The following is a 19,996-nucleotide window of genomic DNA, read 5'->3' on the forward strand; positions in this document are numbered from 1 at the left end:
GGTCCCCTTGTATGATCTTAACAAGAGTTTCTGCTGATAGTGCCAAATATTTTTCTGGTTGCTGTGACTTAATATGCAAGCCATATGCAAGGTTATGATGACCAGGTGGTATATTGTATTAAATACTTATCCTCTGGTTTTCTTCCAGTGGTCGGACTCAGAAGCAAGTTCTTGACTATGTTAAGGAAGGAGGGCACAAAAAAGTGCAGTTTGAAAGGTGAGAGGAAATAAATTTATTATCCCAATATATTATGATCCAAGAAAAGTCATGATTTCCAGTTAGTCTGAGATCTTGGCACCAGTCCAAGGAAAAAAAAAAAATTCCTTCTCTGCTGGTTTGACTGTTTATCACATGTGTAATATCCCATGGTCCTGCATGTTTTGGCAAAAGTTTCATAACTTATAGTTCACTTAAAATCAGTAGTCTTCAATCTGTTTTTCAGCAATGAACATCCTGCTATCACAGGTAACTTTCTCCCAATTTGATTTGCACCTCTTTGTTGGGATGTGGTTAATATGTGTGAACAGACATACTCAGCTCAGATTAAAACTGAACATAAGAAAAAGTACAGCCAAGCTCAAGGGAGAGGTCTCCAGGGAAACTGAAGGTCTTCTAGCTTGCTAGAGCAGTTCTGTCTGAACTCATCATGCTCATGGTGAGCTGAAAGTAATGACCAAAATGCCACAAAGACCATGAAAACAGTTCATTGCTTATGATTCATGCTTACCTGGTAGACCATTATTGCTTCAGTGCTTTTCCCTTTTCTTACAGTGGTATGTTTGCAACACATAGCACGTTAAAATTTTACAGAAAGGAGGAATGTTAATCTGTTTTGGAGCAAAATTTTATGAAAGCTGTTATTCAAAGGTTTTGTTTTAAAAGCATGTCTCTTGATTCCTGTTTGTAGGAAAAAAAAAACTGAAATAGCTCTTTATATGATTTTCCTTTTATCTCCAGGAAACACAGCAAGATTCATTCCATCAGGAGTCTGACTGCACAGCCTTCAGAACAGCATACCGAGGTGCCAAAACAAGTCAGTGATGTTGATGAAACCCTGGAAATGAAATCCTTTGAAACATTTCTTGTTAGATTACCCTCCACTGATTGCTGTTTTCAAACCCTAGGAGCATAGTTTTCTGCTTGCTTACCATTTAGCTGGGAGCTAAGGAGCCCTGGGTGTCATAAGCTTTAGGTTCTGCTGAGTGAAACAGCATTGCTTTCAGACAACTAGACAAATAGAAATAGTGAGCTTGTCTGAGCTGTGCTAATGACCATCTGAAAAATTGCAACTCTCAGTGTTGCTGCCAGGGTCCTTGGCTGAAGCTGGCTATTGCATCTGGGGAAAGTGTAATTGCTTTTCTTTGCTGAGAGGTCTTGGTTGCCCGTTTCAAGGTGTTAGGTTAGTGTTAACCAGGTATTAACCAGGGAGGAGAACAATTATTTCCTCAAAAAAATTGCACCTCTGACCTTCTAAGCCATTAGCTCTGGCAGATACCATATGCATTTATCTGATGCTGACAGCTGCCATGTGCTGGGAGTTCACAAGTCCAAAAGCCCAGTAGTGGGGAGGCTGCAGCAGCTACAAATTTTAAGGTCCCAGTAAGGCTGAGCATGTATTCACTATAGGCACCCATGTGATTGCACACATACAGTGCATGAACACATAGCCACACATGTAAACACAGAAAAGAGCACTCCCACAAACACAGACAGTGCCAGTGGCCTCACCCTCCTCCACTCTTTGGCTCTGGTTTCTCCAGTTGCTGGCATCCCAAACACACCAAACATAAGGGGCTGATGGCTCTCCTGGGATAGCCTCCAGAGGACACAGGTCAGGAAACTTCATTTTCCTGACTCGGTTGTTGTGATTTCTCCACTTGCCAGTGTTCTCTGTGCTCATCTGTGTCTGTGGAGGTGAACCTTTGATCACATAACCTTATGTTAGGTAGAACTAAAAATGTCAGGGGCAAGCTACTAGGTTAATACATTTAAGAATGCTATCTGAACCTTCACCTTCTATGCTTCACTTCCTTTTGATATTCACAGGCTCTATCCTTTCTGCAAATTTAGGAACTTCAGAGAATTTTGTTATAGATGGAGCTCATTTCAAATAGCTTGTAGCATTTTAATGTTGCTGAGACAAGCTCAGGTAGATGGAGCATGGCTGCTGGGCAGATGCCTGCAGAAAAGCCAGCCTATGAACCAGGGGCAGGTATGCTCCAGGGAGTGAATGTAGGGTGCTCAAAAGCCCACTCGTGACTTTTTTAGTGTATCTAAGTAGGCTATGCAGAATTTGTTTTATGTTTTTATCTTTTCCTCCAGGTTCTCAGAGTAGTGTGCACCGGTTGATGTTTTTAGAGTGTTAGTGGCTGCTTTAGAGCACGGAAACACCTCAGATACCCCTTTTTACATTATCACTGCACTGTATGCCTTCTTTTCCCTTGTTTAGCCTATGATTTTTTTCTGTTCTTCCAGATCAGAAACCTCTTTTTTTTTTTTTTTAATTCCAATTAGTTTTAAGGCTTGGCTTACCTCTTTTCTTTCCAAGAGACTCCCATGTTGCTGGTGTGTAATTACATGCAGCCTTTTCCCTCTGGCTCCCATCCCTCCCAAACCTCTCCCCTCCCACCCTCCTTCCCCTTTTGTCCTTCCCTTTGTGTCCCCCTTGCCTTCCCTCTATTATCTTTCCAGACTGCTAGAGCCTATGGAGACAGCAATGATGCTGCAGCAGTGCAGAGCTGCCGGCAAGGGAAGGAGTTGAAATCTTCAACAGAAGACACTGGACAGCACAAGAGCCCTTCCTTGAAGAAGAGTCCAAAGGAAGGGAGAAAGGTGGATGGAGCAGTGGTCTCAGCAGTGGAGGAAGAAGAGGAGCCTGCTAAGGATAGGATGCAGCAGAACAGACCTCAATCACAGCAGCCAAGCACAGGTCCAGCTTCCAGGGCTGCTCATGGCAGCAGCACCTCCATTCCTTTCATTGACTGCAGTGATGTAGATAGCGAGTATGATCTCCTCAGAGGACAAATAACCCGGTCATATTCCCAAACAAATGACAATTATGAGGGTGATTTGACCAGTGGTGCCTATATTCACTACAGAGATGAAAATCGCAATAGAACTAGATATAGGGACTCCTCAGCTTCTCTAAAGTCTTCCCAGTATGTCTCTGAAGAGTACCTTGATGATAACACAGCTAATCTCTCCTTCTACACTGGGGGAAGCCCCAGGATGCCAAGGCATAGCTCTCTGGTGGATGAAATGTTTAGAGGGCCGGGAAGCCGTAGCCCGCTGGCCACTCCATTGCCTCCCAGCAGCAAGGAGTCCAGCCCTAACATGAGCCTGAGTAGAACTGGCTCTCAGGGCTATGTCTCAGAAAATGGGCACGAGTGCAGGGCCAGGACTGGGGAGGAGGACGGCCATGCCACTAACTGCCATGGCTATTGCAGATATTCTCCAGGTTCTCCACGGCCTCGTGCACAGAAAACCCATAATCTCTGCAATAAGTCAGTTACAGATCCATTTATCCTGAGCCAGATATCCTCAACCCCTGGGCAGGAGTATAGATCAGAGAGATACTGCAGAGGAGGTGGGGTGGCTAAGATGTCTTCTCCAGAAGGCAAAATGATGGCCAATGGTATGGCAGCTGGGGCACAGTCAAAGCAGAGCCCGGTGATGCAGTCGCTGCGTGCCAGTGGCATGATGGATCACATGGCTGCCATCCAGATGATGGAGGGCTCCACCAGCAGTGGGACAGAATCCAGTGATTCTGACTCGGAAGTCATTAATCCCTTCACTCACCCCCTGGTGTTTGGAAACCCCGTTGTGCTGAGCTCCTCTCCCATGCCTAGAAATAAGTACTCCTTTGGAAGCCTTCAGCTTGATGAGGAGGTAGAGGAGGATGTGTCTGTCGGCCTCAGTGATGAAGATGGTGTGCAGGTCTTCAGCTGCTAGGCACCATCTTGTATGAGACCAGGGGATACTGTGGTTGCTCAGTGGTGTGGTTGCATCTCCTGGGGCTCATGATGAGTGGCTGATAATTTCAAGTGCATGGGCTGTTTCAGACGTTATTGTTGTGCAGGCCAGCCAGAGGGAAAGGATGCTAGAACACAATAATAAGTCTCAGTGATGCTTAGCAGTTTGCATCTCCTCTGAAAGGCAGAAAGAAAGGAAAATTATTACTGATTTAGGTACCTCTGTAAGACTTAATAACACTCTCCTCTTCTTTGTGTGAAGTCTTGTTTTAGATACATGTTGTAGCTGCTTTGATATTTGACTAGTTATTTTGACAAAACAAACAATCAAATCAAGTAGGTACATTGTGCTCTTTTATGTCTGTTATAATCTCTTTCTCTCCATATAAGGAGAGCAACTTACGAGTGCCTCAACAGAGTTAGAAGAAAAAATTTAACTTGCAGCCAAATGCAGGCAGCTTGATATTCAAAACCAGGACTTGCTGAAATCTTGAAATATGCTGGAAATTTTTTTCATAGCAAGAATGTGTCTGATTTCCTCTTCTTCATAACTCATTTTATAATCTGATGAACTGAGGGTACAAATCAGGCACGTATAAAATGTCAGTGTTGTCTTTTTCTTCAGTGGGTTAAACAGGGTGATTTGGTGATGGAGATTTTGAAATGCCAAACTCTTTGTTGGGCAAGAAAAAGAACAGGATGAAAGATACAATTCAAGTGGAAAAGACTTTGATCAAAACAGCTGTAATGAAGAGTGATATGAGTATTACTTGCAAGGCAATCCTTTCTCTCCTTTATCAGTTAAATATAGAGATATATTGCAAGAAATTTTTTAATTGCTTATACTTTCAGTGAAATTATTGTAGAGACATCTAAGTTCTGTGGTGGGTGGTTTGGAGATGGTGGCTGTTTTATTTTTTTGCTTTGATCACAAAAAATCTTTATCTGTGTAGGATCCAATTACTCTGTCATAGGCTACTTTTTTAGTAGTGCCACCTCAGAAATTTTTCATCCCCTGACAAGAGAATGATAGGAGTAACTGTGCTCCGGGGTGATGATCTTCTGTTCTATCCATAGAGTGGGTATGGGCAGAAGGACAAAGAGACTAATTCTCTGTATACTTCCTTTTCACAGACTAGAAGTATTGAGAATTAAGGTATCCTAATAAAATCTGATGTTAGTTCTCCAAGTTAAGTAAGAAGTCCCAGGCAAAAGGTCCTCTGTATGGAAACTGTTCTACAGTTACTAGAGCTGGGAGACAAGATGTGCTCTTTATAATTGGCCTTATTTTTAACTTTTATATATTTTTCTTGTGGAAGAATGAAAACAAATCCCAGAATTTTAACTGATGAACAACAGCATTGACTGAACTGCAGGTCACTCGGAGTGATCTGCATCATGCAGTTCATGCATGCAGCAATGATTAATCCATTCGCATAATTACTCCTGAAAAAGTTACAGGACTTTGTAAATTTAGACAATATAAAAATTTTCAAGATTGTTTTTACAGAAATTATAAAATAAGAAGTCTTTTTAATTTTTCTAATGCCTTGGTCTATGCACACTTTAACAGAATTTAATCTGAGTGAAGGATATTTGAAAATATACCTAGTAGTTAGACATGTGTTGTTCTATACTGTTTTGAAAGTAAAGTATATCTTTGTGTAAATATAAGTATTAACTTTCTCAGCTCCTTTAGAGTGTTGGTTTTCTTAGAGATTAGATACCTCATTCTTGAACAGGAATGATTTAAAGCATCTCTTTAGATACTGATATTTTGGGGACAGGGAATACTCTCATTTATTCCTGTAGTTAAAAGCATGAGTCTACAAACAGTGAGATTGATAATTAGGGAAAAGCTTGCTTGTATATGATTCTAAAAGAGGACGGTTTGTGTTTTGGATTTAGAATAGCTGTAAAATAATTGCCTTGAAGTCCACGGTATATAAGATGAAATATAAATAGTTGAAGCTCACATCAGCAAATAGTGTGAGCATGGGGAAGTGGGTGCATGACTCTCCTTTTGATTTATTTTTTATTGCCTGTGCAGCAAAAGTATCAGTAAGTATAAAGTAAAGTAATAGCAGTTTGGACAAATGAATTAATTGCTTCATTAGCCAGTAAAATTAGAGTACAAGTAATGGATTTTCAACAAAAGGATTTGCAGTCATTTCTGCTACTTAAAAAATGTGAACAGATTTCACATTCACTGTGGATTTAAGTGAACATAAAATTTTATAAGTAGTGTTTGCTATTTTGCATCCTTTCGGATACTGTTTCCAGGCCTGGTTCTTCTCTCGTATGCCTACAAAGACATTAAAGTCTAAACCTTTTAGAGCAGACCCACTGGGTAGCTGGAGTTAGCCTAGTTGCTAATAAAGTATCTCAACAGCTTTTCTTTTCCCACTTCAATATTACCCTCAAAAATGCAATATGAGGAACTTTCTGTCTTCTGGCATTTTTTCAACTTTGAATGGTGAAGTAGTTGTTGTTTTAACACATGGAATTCTTCCAGTTAAAAGAAGTAAAGTTTATAAATTACATAGGAAATAATTTCATTTAGGATTAATTACTTCTGCAGCATTCTAATGCCTGTGAAGCTCCGTTTAATATCAGCAGACAAGGTTGTAATTAAAGCAGTCTGTGGGTCAAATTCCTCCAGCAGACATGTGGTTCGTGTCTGAGCCCTTGCCAAGAATGGTGAAGTGAGAGAGGAGTTTTAAACTTAGATTTTTAAAGAGGATCAGGCCCCTTAGAGTTCATCTGGGAATTTGTTTCTGTGGGACAATCAAAAGGACCTTGCAGAAAAAGAGGAGAAACCATTAGGGCAATGAGATGAGGTGAAGGAATTCTTGTCCTGGCTCACAAAGTGCTCATGGCAAGAGGAGCTTATCAGTTCTAGTTAGTTGTTGCAAACATTTATTAATCTGAATATACTGGACAACAGCAGTGATCTAAGCATACCTTTGTCTCAAGTATAGCAGGTAGTTACAGACAGAGTAACTAACAGATTCTCCCACCAATTCCAGTAGATTTTGGAATGAGGCTGATGGTAGTTTTGATTCACCCTTCTAAAATTTTTATTGTCAATAATGAACTTTCAGTCCCAAACTCACCAAGTGCCCAGATATCCTTAGGCAGTTGGTACAAATGAGGCAGCTGAGTCCCAGTGAGACTGAGCAGCTATGTCCAGTAGGAACTGTGTAGTCCTGCATCACCCATCTCCTGTCTTTCCAGAGGATGTGGAAGAAGCCTCTTGTTGGGTTGATGAATTCAACTCTGTCCATGTGGTTGGGTAAATATGGAGACAAGTTGCCAAAGCAGTTAGGGGTTTGTCCATAATAATGTGCAGATCTAGGTAATCTATGGATAAAGACCCTCTTTTTAGTTAAATTATTTCTTTACTATTCTAACTACTTAACCACATTCAGCCATCCTCTACAATGGCAGTGGAAAGGTCATGTCAGACAATTTTGAGGTTTTTCCTATTCAGCAGCAGCTCAAACTTGTGATGTCCTCTTGAGATCTTCTGGAATTTTTTTTTTTCATGACAGCCTTTCCTAGAATCTAGTTTCCTCAGTGACCTGGGATATTAAATCTGTCAATAAATAGATGAAGGAAAGATGGAGAGTGGCAAGTTGTTGTAGGAGCCAAGAACTACATAGGATATTCCAGGTATGGAGCTTTGGATAATTGATATCTGAATGGCCTAGACTGCACTGTTTTCAGTTTAAGTCCATATCCCCTAGCAAACATGCTCGTTGTGCATGGCAGAGTGTTCTCTGAAGATGATTTACACCAAATGCTGCCATTTCACCTGTGGCTCATAGCCTGCCTAACAGGCACCACCCCATCAACCATTGCAGTGCACGCTGAATACAGAGTATATCAAGAAAAACTGAAGAGAAATTCCTGTAGGTAAAAAATGTCAACATGTGACTGAAAGTTTTTAGGTTTGCTGTGTTCTCATTTATCTTATGTGAGCTACACTGAGCTGAGTTATAGGCAGATGAGCATAATGAAAGAATTGCATGTCATTAGTTTGAAAAATCGTATCAGTCTATTAGTTTTCTTCAAGATTAAAGGGCATGCAAAACTAGAAAGAATTTTCTCCACAGAGCAGCATTGGTAATGTTGAATGTAATCAGTAGAACCCAGTAAAAAGTGAAAAAACAATGGTTTGTGAATTAATTCACTAAATGGGGCCAGTATTACTTGACCAGACTGCTTCAGGACCTGTACTTTCTCCCCTGAATATTTGTAAGACAGGTTTTTGTTTGCAGTGAGGCTTTTATTAGTTGAAGCAGCTCCATTCATTCTGAAGCAAAGGCATTCATGCCAGAAGTTCCTGTTTTGACCTCTCTATCTGTACATGCAAGTACTTGGTGGTGACCAGAGAAAGTCAAATGGAAAGGGGGTGAGGCAGATATAAAAGCTGTTTATAAGCCCCTTTTTTTCTTCACTAAGAAGCAGAGATGTTTTAAATTCTGTCCTCTTCAGTCCCGCGATAAGCACACAAACATAGACTCTCTGTAATCACTAGAAGTTTCTTCTGGGGAGCTCCAGGAAGACAGGAGAAAAAGAAGAATAAAAAACATCTTCAGCACACAAAAAAAATGTCTAGCCCTATTTATTTGCAGTTCCCTTTGGCATAATGTGCTTTCCACTCTTTTTCTGAGAATTTCAAGTCCCAGTAGTTTTATAGGGTACTCGTAGAGCAAGAATTATGTTGATCAGTTGAACTGATGAAGCAGACCCAGTTTTGAATTCTGGTAAAACCAGTGATTCAGATCTCATTGGTATGATCTACATGCAATTAGCTGTGGTTATTTCTGGAACAGTTCTTTAACAGAAAAAAGGATGCCTGACCTATAAATTCTGTCAAATTCCGTGTTTGTTTAACTAATCTCATTTGTCTTAATGAGCCGTTCGACTGCTGTCAGAGGTGACTTTAGAATGAAATTTTAATTGCTGCAATTTAACTTCTAATGACGAAAAACAAATTACCAATCCAAGTTTTTCCTGACTTCCACACATGTTTGAGGAAGTTGAGTGTCACAGCCTTGTGCACAGAAATGTGGATCGCTGGAGAATCCCTGTCATTCAGCAGCATGGTTGTCACCAGCTGGAAAGAGTAGTGAATGTAAAGGAAAGAGGTTCCCTGTTCAAGCTTGTACTAAAGTGAAGCCAAAATCCCTTTTAGTCTTCCAATAATGCTTCTCTCTCTTTCTCTCTCTCTGAATAGTGTAGTTTCTTTAAGGCAGTTTCTGTATACTTTAGCTCACCTCTTTCCTCTTCATTTAGGGGATCAGTCCTCTTATCCATCAAAAAATAAGAGAAACCCTAAATATATGAGGGAAATTGAATCTTCTGGAACAATTTTTAATATGTAGGCCTTTCTTTTGTTAGCTGCTGTCAGACACAAGTGGTAGGAGAAGAGTCCTTTTCTCAGAAATCCAGCTGCTAGTTGGTGTCCCCTACTTGGTGGTGGTGGCTGTGGGTCTTCTGATGGTAGGTGGCAGATGCACGGTGTTAACATCACGAGGACCCAAGGCTCAGACTGGTGTGTAACTTTTCTCAAATGTGAGTAGCAGTGGGCTCTGGTTTCAGTCAAGCTACATCAGGAAAAATTTTTGCCTGTACTGTCAGGTTCTAGAAAGGAAGGAAATTTAAATCCTAGGAAACTGACATCAGCAAAATCTTTCCTCTTCTGTTTCTCTAGTTTCTATAGTTACTGAAGTATGCCTAGACAAAGGCACATATCTTAGTTACTTATTTGTAAGGGAAATAATTGTTGTGCAACATGTGCATCCTGAGCAAAGGTGTCTTCTGTGTTCCTCCCTACGGTTAGGCTGTGTGGTGCCATTGATATTTTTAAATACAGAATTTCTTCTTAAAAATCAAAGGCATCGTATGAGCAAAAATCCTAGTTTGGGTGACATGTAGCAGTTTTACAGAGTGTTTTGTCTTTTGTTCTAATCCTGTGTTCTATAAAGAGCATGTAGAATAAGCTTGGTTTATGTTGTTTGTTATTAAAAGCAGTGAGCACTTTCTTTTAATTGTTACGAGATCTGGAAACCCTTTGTGCCTGGCTGAGCAGTGTATTCACAGGCATGTTTTTCTCAAGTGTGTGTGTAAATAATGGTGGTGTTATTACAGTAAAGGGAGTAAAGACCTTAGGATCATAAATTTCCATGACATAATGGTAAATAGTTTGCTCAAGAATGGTTGCAGTTGTAAGATGTAATTTTCGCTGATTTTTTTTTTTTTTTTTTTAAGTTTTGGCCCCTGAGAACCATAAAAATCTACAGTTCACATTGGTAAAAATCAAGTCTAAAGGCAGTAATGATACTGACTGTCACGGACTGAGCATGGAAGGATGAAGGAAAATGAATGCTTTCTGATTCAAGGGCTTTCAAGCTTGTTAAAATTAGATTAGATGCTTTCTTTAAAATGCTGCAAATCTGGTTTTGAGAAGAGAACAGGCTTTTGCCTTTGATGGTTTTCAGCAAGATCAGAGGTAGATCTTTCTGTTTAGTTCAGAGAATGTTAGAGCTCATGCCTGTTGCTTTTCCACGAGGCACTTAAAAATATTTGATTAGCTGAATCCTTGTATTTCCCTTTTCCTGCTAAAAAAATCACCTGGGCCCACTAACAAGAGTACATGAGCTTGGCAGTATTCACTTACCCAGCCCTTTCCTGATTTTTGTGTGTGCACATGCATAGATTTTTTTAAAATAAATCTCAATAGTTAAAATTAATTTTTAAGATTGGCAATGCTGGGGACTTCATTCTCATTTTTGTCATTTGTTTAATACCTTTTAAAGAGAAACATTTTTTGTTTCATTGTATGCACTGTTTTGTCAGCATGTACCTCTCTGGGAGAAAAAGCCTTTTCGATGTTCTGTCTATCCTCAAAGCATGGTATATCTTCTGTTCCTTGCATTGTTTGGAGCACTGTCTCAATGTCCTTTTACTGCAGAAATGCCTATTTTGTATTTGGAGTACCTAATTCCTCCTGTTACAGTGATCCTGCCTCACGGAGCACTCCTCGCCTCAGAATTAATGAAAACCCTCGCCAGGTTGTGACTCTCGGGCTGAGAATCCACACCATGCTGAGGAGCAAAAGAGAAGAGGGAAGCGAGGGGAGCGAGGTCTCTTTTCCAGGGCATTTGGGCTTCCCTGAGCACCATCAGATTGCCCTTCATTTCCTAATGAAGGCTGCACGCAGCAGTCCGGGCTGTGGGCTCGTAAGCAGGATCACTGCAGTCCTGGGGAGGTGTCTTGGTGGAATGGACAGTATCTGTGGCATTAGCTTACATGGGGGCTGAAGGTTTCCAATTCTGCTGTGGCACTGTGTCGTGTTGGTTTAAAGGCAAACAAAGGCAAACTAACCCTAACCCCGGGTACGGCAGGAAAACCTCCTGGAGGTCGCTCTATTTCTGTCTGGAGAGATCAAGGCTAGACAAAGGGCTGATGCCCAGTGACCCTGCATTCTCCCCAGACTGCAATGCTCGCTCTTTTGTTCTTGAGATGTGAGCAGACCCTGATGTAGGCCAACAGCAGTTACTGTCTGATTTCACACTCACCGCTGTCTAATACTGCAGTACACCAATAAAGCATGGACCTTTACCAGCTGGAGAGGTTGCTGGCTACTAAACCAACACCAAGCTTGGTGAGACTATAAGCATGTCAAGCCATTTAACTGTGTATGCATGGAATTAATTTTTTTATTATTATTTTTAGTTTCACCTGTATCTGAAGGCTTTTACTCATTCTAACTGGTATTTTGCTGTAAAACTGTCACTGGTTTAATTGTTCTGTCCAACTGCTGGCTGATGCTTTGTCCTAAATAGGAGGAAACTGGTTCGTTGAGAAGGTGCACCATTTTCCCAAATTCTGCTCACTGCTGTGGGCATGCATTTTGCAGCTGTGACATCAAAGTGAACCTTTCTTCCTCTCAAGCTCCTCTTCAAGCCAGGCAGAGTTAGTGGTTGTGTGACATTGGATTTCTCCACATGTTTGTTTTTAATTCCTGTTCCTCCTCAAAATCCTTGGTACTGCATTCAGGGATGTTTGTAAGTTAATTTACAGCTGTTGTGTAACTACTTTTCGAACTAACGAACTGTATCCACTGCTTCAGCTTGATTGTTGTCATGGGGAAGAGAAGTGCAGCTTGATGAACTGGTTCCCCTCAAGCTTTTGTGGAAGTCAGTGGGATTTTTTTTCTTACATTGAGGGAGAACAGAGCAGAATCTCTATCCCATAACTCTTCAGCAGCATGACTGTGCCTGGTTCACAGCTGGGGAGAGAAGGGATGGACACCATTATTGAACTCTTCTTCAATCTGAGGTACTTTAGTGACTGGTGAAATGCATATGAAAACTTCTGCTGCCTCATCTGGTGCTATCTCTCCCCCATGCCACATATCTTCTCTGACCAAAACATTTAGATGCTCATTAGAGCTATGCAACCACTGTGAAAATGGAAAATTAAGCTAGACTGTGTGGCCACAGCAGTGGCAGCTCTGTCAGATTGTCAGATACTTTTTTATTAAAGAGCCTTCTTAAGTGATGTGCTCGGTAATGACAAGGAGAAAGGGGAAACAACTTGGGTTTCATCTGCCAGACCGGAGTTTAGAAAACACTGATCAGACATTAAAGTTGAGTAAGTGGGGTGTGGATGTCACAAGCCTTCCCTGACTGCAGAGCAGACCATGGAGCAGGAGTAGGAGAGAATAAGCCCTGCAACATTCCACATATTGAGAAAGGTGCTTTTCTGATTCTTGATATGTTTTTAATTTCTAATAATAATAATAACAACCTTGAGAACGGTAAAACTCTCAAGAGTTGATTTGATGAGATCTTAAGCAGTACATGAAGTTTTCCAGCAGAATTTCAGTCACCTTTATAATGTTTTCTCTCACTCTTCATAATTGAGTCATTATCACTTCTTGGTACTCCACAGAAAGGGAGCATTCCCATGGGCATCTTAACACTACTGTACTCTTCCTCTCTGTTAAAAAAACACTGTGTATGAATGGGAACTGTTCCTTTTGAAGTAGGTGCAGAGCACTAAGTGGCCTGAGTTTGTTATTCTGCAGTTTCAGAAGAAAAGGAATGGAGGAGGAGTATCTTCAGGATACACTGAGTCCCATTTGTCTCCCTCACAAAGAGGGGAGCTCCCCTGTGTTAGGTTAGTTTCTAACCAGGGGTTTCAAGTCATCTCATGCTGCCTGTGTAGTTAACAAAGAGGCAGCAGGCAGTTAAGGCCACCTGTGGTGTGAATTGACCTCTGGGAGAGACTTGCCTCATCATGTGGAAAGTACTGATTTTAACTGTTTTTCCTTTGATATGGGCCATGTTTAGAGCAGTGTCTCTCAGCCCAACACTCCATGGGCACCACCCTCAGCCCCTGTGGGTTCACAGCTGTGTGTGACAGGAGCCAAGAGTATCCAAGGTGCAGTGAGTGGGATGGATTGCCTCTGGTGGCCGAGGGCAGAGCCTGGCCTGTCCCTCTGGCAGGGCACCCCCACCTTGCCAGCACTCTGTGCCTTCCTGCCCCCAAACTGCAGCAAACAACTGATGTGTATTTTGATAAAGGTGTAGCTATTAAGTGTTTGATTCTAGCTGCTGGCTTCCTTCTGTGTAGCACATGGAATACGTGTGTTGGTTGGGAGCGATTGGAGACACGTGTAAAGCTAGGAAGATAAACCATACTTTCATGTCCTGTGGCCATGTACAATGCCATTGCCATTTCATAGATTTTTTCCCCCCCAACTTAGATTTCAATCTATCTTCAATAGATTTCAATCAAGTTTTGCTTCTTTTGTTACCTTCCCTACTGCAGAACTTTTCTCTGGTGTCAGTGGAACTAAGAATCACTCCAGGAATTTTGGCATTGATGGTAAAATCTGGCATGCCATGGTAAAGTGCATTCTCATTATTTGCCACTGTCATCAGCCAGTGTTGGTTTCTCTTCTTAAACCCATACTTAGAAAATAATTGAAGCACATGCATGATAATTTCTACCCACTCCTCCAATGATGTCATTTTAGTGTACACTTAAATAATCCTCAGATAAACATTCCTTTGTGCTTTCTCTTGGTTTGTGTGTATACAGCTGACTCCATTAAATTTGAAAGATGGCCCAATTCTAAATCTAAATAAAAATCACTTGAAGTATGAGCATAGACAATTCCATGTAACCAGCTGCAAACCATTTAGGCCTCCAGTGTGCAGTAGCATTTGCTATCTGGCAAATGATATGCTAATAATTGCTTGTCAATCCATGAATACTTTAGGGTGAATTGTGAGGGATTTCAGTACCTTGTAAATAGTATTGGTCTTCTCCCTTCTGCTTCTGTTTATATTCTGCAGTATGTAGTTGATAAGTAGAGCCTGTATGAATATACTCTTCTGTGACAGGAGATCAGATGAAACACTTTGTTAATTCAGGTTATTTATTCCTCACCTCTGTGAAAAAGAGAAAGTGGCTTTGCAGCACTGCCGTGGCCCACCAGCATGACACGTGTCCTAACTGATTGGTGATGGGGGAGGGAAGAACCTCCATTTTCATTTCTTCATGGCTTACTGACTTTTTCCCACCAAAATGAGCTTGTTTCCCACATTTCCCAGAGCAACATCCATTGTGTTGATATCTGTGGCTGTGTTGGTTGTAATTCGGCCCCAGAATGAACTAATGTAAGGACATTTTGAGGGCCTCTCATAATGCAGCCACTTTCTTATAATTAGTTTCAATTTTCATTTGTTCAGTGTATTGGCAGGTGGGGTCTGACTGAGCTCTTGCTTGTAGGTGGTGGTGCTGCTTGGGTTTGGTCACTGCTCATGCCCACATTGGTACCAAAAGGGAGGATGCAGCATTTCAGCTTGCTGCAAAATAACTTTGAGAATGTCAGTGATGCATTGACGTGCAAAGTCTTTTATCAGTTGGGTGTATACACAGTGCTGTGAGCCACCAGGCACATTTTTTGTGATACTTTCTATAATACTTTTCCCAGGTTAATGTCTTCCAACTATAAGACAGGGTGTCTTTCTAATTCGTTGTCCTTTTGATATTTTGTAGTTTGAAATACTTGAGTTGTACTGATAAAAGTTACAGTACATCAGAGCTTAGTTTTAGGATTATAGATAGGTAGATAGATATGTGAATATATCTATGTCTATCTATCACAGATAGGTGCTATTTAACTCCTAGACTACAATGCTGTGAACTTCTCACAGAGGTGCAAATCATTTATTCGCTGTCGTATGACAGGCATAGTGCCAGAATTTCTTTGTTTCCACGTTTGAGGTGATATCACTTTTCTTATGTCTTTTGTAATGTAGTTAAGTACTTTTAACCTTACAACCTTGCTATTAATCTGTTTCACTATTTCTCAATGATGAATTCCATTTCTTTGGAAAATACTGTATACAGTTGTGTGCTAGTGTCAATAAAATTGACATTTGTGTAACAAGCTGTGGCATTTTCTCAAATTTCACTGAACATTGATTTAGTGTGAAACTGTTGGTAAATCCTTTCTTGCTAGCTGTAATAATACAGACCTTTATTTCAGACAAATACTGCTTCAACTTTTATTTTTAATAGGCTACATAACTGTCATGATTACGTAAACTGATAACTGTGCTGTTTTTTCCTTCTCTTTTCAAAGGAATGATTTATAAACGTGAACTGGTTTGGAACTGGAAAACATTGATGTTCTAGCAATAAAGCTTGAGTTCTTCCAGAAAATAAATAGGTTTTACTACTGGCCTAATTATATTTATTTTTTATTATATTTAATGGAGTATCTCAGCTGTGTTTTTTTAGCAACAGGAACGTTTACCTATCATTATTTAGGGAGGACATAATCACATGATAGTAAATTGTATTTGACCCTAATTATATACGGCGATGTATGTGTTTTACATCTCATCTTAGACAGCCTGTTGGCTGTGGTAGTCAAGAGCTTGTCACTTTTTTTTTTTTTTGGTTGGATTTTAATGTACAATGCCAAAATGGCACAGACTGTAAATGTTCTTCCACATGACAGATTCTTCTTCTAAAACAGGTTTAGATTGTCAGATGTATGGAGGAGGGGATAACTGGGAGAAGACTGGGCATTTTTGGCAAACATTCTTTCTGTGCAGTCATTAATCTGGCTGCCTTCCAGAAGACAAAATGCTAATTTCAGTAGTTTAATCTAGTGTATATGAATCCATGGAAGTGTAACTAATTGTCTAATTCTTTAATATTTTTAATCCAAAATGAAATGGGACTTTATATCTGTGAAAATCTGAAATTGTCATGCTTTGTGCATTAAAAGTATTGCTTTTCTTATGTAAATGTAATGCTAGCATTTCCATCCCAAACAATCAGAGGAGCATGGAAAGACCTACAAGGTATAATATACATACTCGTGTTGTGTGTAGACGTTGGGGAACTAGTAGTTTTCTCCCTTCATGTTAGATCTGACTGATCGTAGCAGCAACACTTCTTTAGAAAGTCATCCTTTTTCTCTAGACCTCAACTAGATAAATTTGTACTAACTTGTCCTGTAGTTCCCTATGAAGTACTGATTTGAGTGTTTGAACTTCTACCTTGCTGGAAAGAATGGCACTCCTGGAACAATTACTGTATTGTTGTATTTATTCTCTTTCTATAGAGTGGATTACAATGGTGAAATGTTTTATACTAAGTCGATGTTTAGAATCATAGAATGGCCTGGGTTGGAAGGGACCCTAAAGATCTCCTAGCTCCAACCCCCCTGCCATGGGCAGGAGCACCTTTGACTAGAACAGGTTATTTAGAGCTCCATCCAGGCTGGCCTTGAGCACTGCCAGGGCTGGGACAGCCAACAGCTTCCCTGAGCTGTTCTAGTACCTCACCCCTCCCACGGTAAAGAGCTGCAGCCCAGTCATCTGTGCCTTGATTCCTTCCCTACAGAGACAGTAATTTCAGCCAGTTTTATCAGCTAAAAGACACTTAGCCAGTCCCGTGGTGAATGCAAGTGGATGCAGTTTCTCTGGCTTCAAGGCCATTTGGGCTAGTTTGAGGACCCTGATGGCTGTGTCTTGTAGCATGATTTCACATGCTGCAATTTAAGGTTATGACTCCTTGTGGTACTTTCTTTAGAAAGCTTGTCCTAACTGATTTCTCTTTTATCATTTTTCTTAGCAGGTTCTCTGACTGGCAGCCCTCACCTTTCAGAGCTTTCCATCAATTCCCAAGGAGGACCATCAGTGGCAAATATGACTTTATCTCCAAACTTGAGCCCTGATGCCAAGCAGTCATCTCCCTTGGTCAGCCCTTTGCTGAATGACCCGTCATGCATCAGGGCTGATGATGAGGAAGAGGTCAAAAGAAAGGTGAGGTGAATGAAGTTGGCCTTGTCTCTCTTCTCTCTGATGTGTTGTGATAAATCTGGGTCGTTCCTGTTGCTCCTGAGGTTCCAAGCAACCTCAGGAGCTTGTTTGGATGGGGTGTCCTGTCAATCTGAGCTTGCTTTTAAGGAGTGGAGTTTGGTAGTTTGTTGTAACTAAACAGTCAGCTCCATTGTCTCACTGGAGAGAGAACTTCCAGGAGACGGAAAGAAAAGGAACACTGTTGAGCCTTTTCTGGGAATATCCAACCCAGGCTCTCCAGTCTGTCTCTGCTGGGAGCACCACTGGGAGCATCTGGTTGTGGGAGTAGAAAATGCTCTCTTTGAGCCACAGCCTGCAGCAATCAGCTGGGAGTGTTTGGCTCAAACCCATCATTGCAGCAAAACCATAAGGAAGCATCACATCCAAAATTGCTTTCTGAAGATAAAGTGTTTGTCTGAGCCAGGGTGTTCTGGGTGCCTGCTGGCTCATCCCTCCTCTGCTGCTGGGTGAGAGGGGCTTCCTTTTGTCCTTCTGTGGCCAGTTTCAGTTTTTTCTCCTCATCTTGAAGCATCTCAGGAGGGAGAAGGAAACTCTGATGGCTTTGCTGGGAAGTGGGAGTTTGTGTAAGGAAGATCTCTTTTCCCACCGTGCATAGTTAGCAAGATGTGTGAAAGAAATTTGAGAAGAACAAAATCCGAGAATCGGTTAATAGAGCCAGGACTCCGTGTGCCAGTCCAAGGTGGAGCAGCCAGTGACTGTGTACACCAGCTGATGGTGGTTCCTGGGGGTGCATTCTGACTGGGAAATGCCCACACAGACTCCCTGTGCAGGGCATTCACAGTGTTTCCACTGCATCATTTGTCTTCAGGGAGGAAACAAAGGAAAAATATCTATGGATTTTTTTTCTTAATTTTTGCTTCCTGAGCAACACAGAGGAAGATCACCTGGGTTCCTTTGGCTCTTCAGAGTTAAGAAATTTTAAATCTGTAGCCTAATCTAAAATCCTTCCTCTCATCCCACTGTTAGGTTATCCAGCCAAGAAAATCTTACAGTTTTCAATTTTTTCAGAAGTATTTTTCCTATGGATTACCGTCCTGATGATGAAACTTTAAATAATCAGACACTAATTTTTGTCGTTTTGTCAGATTTGACACTTGATTTAAACAGTCATTTAGCCTGCAAAGGATTTCTTCATTAACTTCATAACATGAAGTCCTGCTCCAGAAATAAACTGAAAGGAACATCAGCACCCCAAAGCAGTAGAAATCGTCTTGGCAGAAAAAGAAGTCTCTCAAAAACCCACAGAAAGTTCTTGTTCTCTTGTGTTTGCAAGGAAGGGTTGCTTTTAGGGCTTCAGGGCTTAGGAACATTCAAGGATGAGTCACAGCATAGCCACAAGCAAGGGTCACTGGTTTGTAACTCTCTTTGTGATTTATTATCTGCAGTTTTTTCCTCCATAAAAGCAGGGGAAAACCTAATGTGCTTGCAATTCACAGAGGTTCCCAACTGAGAAAGCTTACTTCATTGCTAAAGAGGTGGCGACCACGGAGCGAACATACCTGAAGGACCTCGAAGTCATCACATCGGTATGTTTGCTTGAGCCTCACGCACAGAACACAATTTGGGAAGCTCTGGGCAGGGCTGGGATTTCATCTGCTCCGTTTAACATCCCCGCTGCTTTTACATTCTGCACTGTGGTTACTCTTTTTCTGTGCAGGGCAGTTCTCCTCCAGGGAGGAAGTAACACGAGAATCAGAGAGTAGAGGTTTGCTCTGTGGTTGGTAACATGCACTAAGAAACTGGATCAGGTTGAGGAACTTGGGACACACTTCAGTTATATTTTCTTGCTCTCATGCTTTGTGGTTGTAATTACTAAAAATGCCTGTGGGTTTTCAATGACTTCTCTTAAAACTGAAGTAGCTCCTTAGGGGCACATATGAATGTTTTCTACTGTATTAAACGCCCTCCATTTAACATGAAATATTGCAGAGTGCCTATTTGAATGATTCTGATTTTTCAGGAAGTGAAACTGTGTGTTAAATGAGTCATTCATCTACAGCATCTGATCAGAATGTGATTGTTAAAATCACCAAGGCAAATAGCTGCCATCTTTGCACACACAGTAACAGTCTTGTTTCACTTCCAAGGATAATGTGTGCAAGAACTGGTCTGAAATAACCATTTTTTTGTGAATGGCACTGGATCCAAACCCCTTCATGGCATTTTGGGCAGCTCCAGACCTCTCAGCTCTTAAATCACCCAGACAGGTGCATTGCCTACTCCTGTGTTGAGTGTTGTGGCAAGGAGGACATGCTTCAGGGGAGAGTCTTGGGACCAGCTGGGAACCAGGGACACACTTTCTCCTCAACTGCTTCTCTGTCCCAGGATCCCATGTGACAGATGCAGCTAATCCGACCCCAGCTTAGACAGAGCCACTAGGGCATGGTTTTTACAGGCAGCAGGGTAGCTGTGGCCCCACTGCTACTTCCCCTTGCTTTTTGGGAAGCCAGCCTGCTGAGAGAAGAGGCCAGGTTCTCTGGGACAGTCATTGCTGTAGTCTCAACAGCAGATATGCTGTTTTCATCTAGTATTTCACCCAGGGGCAGCAGAAACAAAAAGTTGTAGCTCTTCAGAGCTAAAGCCCATTTTCCACCCCA

General features: G+C 41.3%; 1 protein-coding gene across 5 annotated transcripts in view; it reads left to right on the forward strand.

The window, feature by feature from the left end:
- The window catches only part of FARP1 (FERM, ARH/RhoGEF and pleckstrin domain protein 1), a 200,858-nt gene that overhangs the window by 151,914 nt on the left and 28,948 nt on the right, over window positions 1-19,996 (forward strand). For 2 of the 5 annotated variants that reach the window (XM_059839267.1, XM_059839271.1), the window contains exons 11-15: window positions 149-217; window positions 959-1,034; window positions 2,693-2,930; window positions 17,152-17,342; window positions 18,836-18,925. In XM_059839267.1, coding sequence (XP_059695250.1) covers window positions 149-217; window positions 959-1,034; window positions 2,693-2,930; window positions 17,152-17,342; window positions 18,836-18,925 — 664 coding nt within the window. The remainder of the gene's footprint in view (window positions 1-148; window positions 218-958; window positions 1,035-2,692; window positions 2,931-17,151; window positions 17,343-18,835; window positions 18,926-19,996) is intronic. The other 3 variants (XM_059839268.1, XM_059839269.1, XM_059839270.1) reach the window with 3 other exon arrangements.

This window comes from Haemorhous mexicanus, chromosome 2, assembly GCF_027477595.1.
Source record: "Haemorhous mexicanus isolate bHaeMex1 chromosome 2, bHaeMex1.pri, whole genome shotgun sequence".
Classification (NCBI taxonomy): Eukaryota; Metazoa; Chordata; class Aves; order Passeriformes; family Fringillidae; genus Haemorhous; species Haemorhous mexicanus.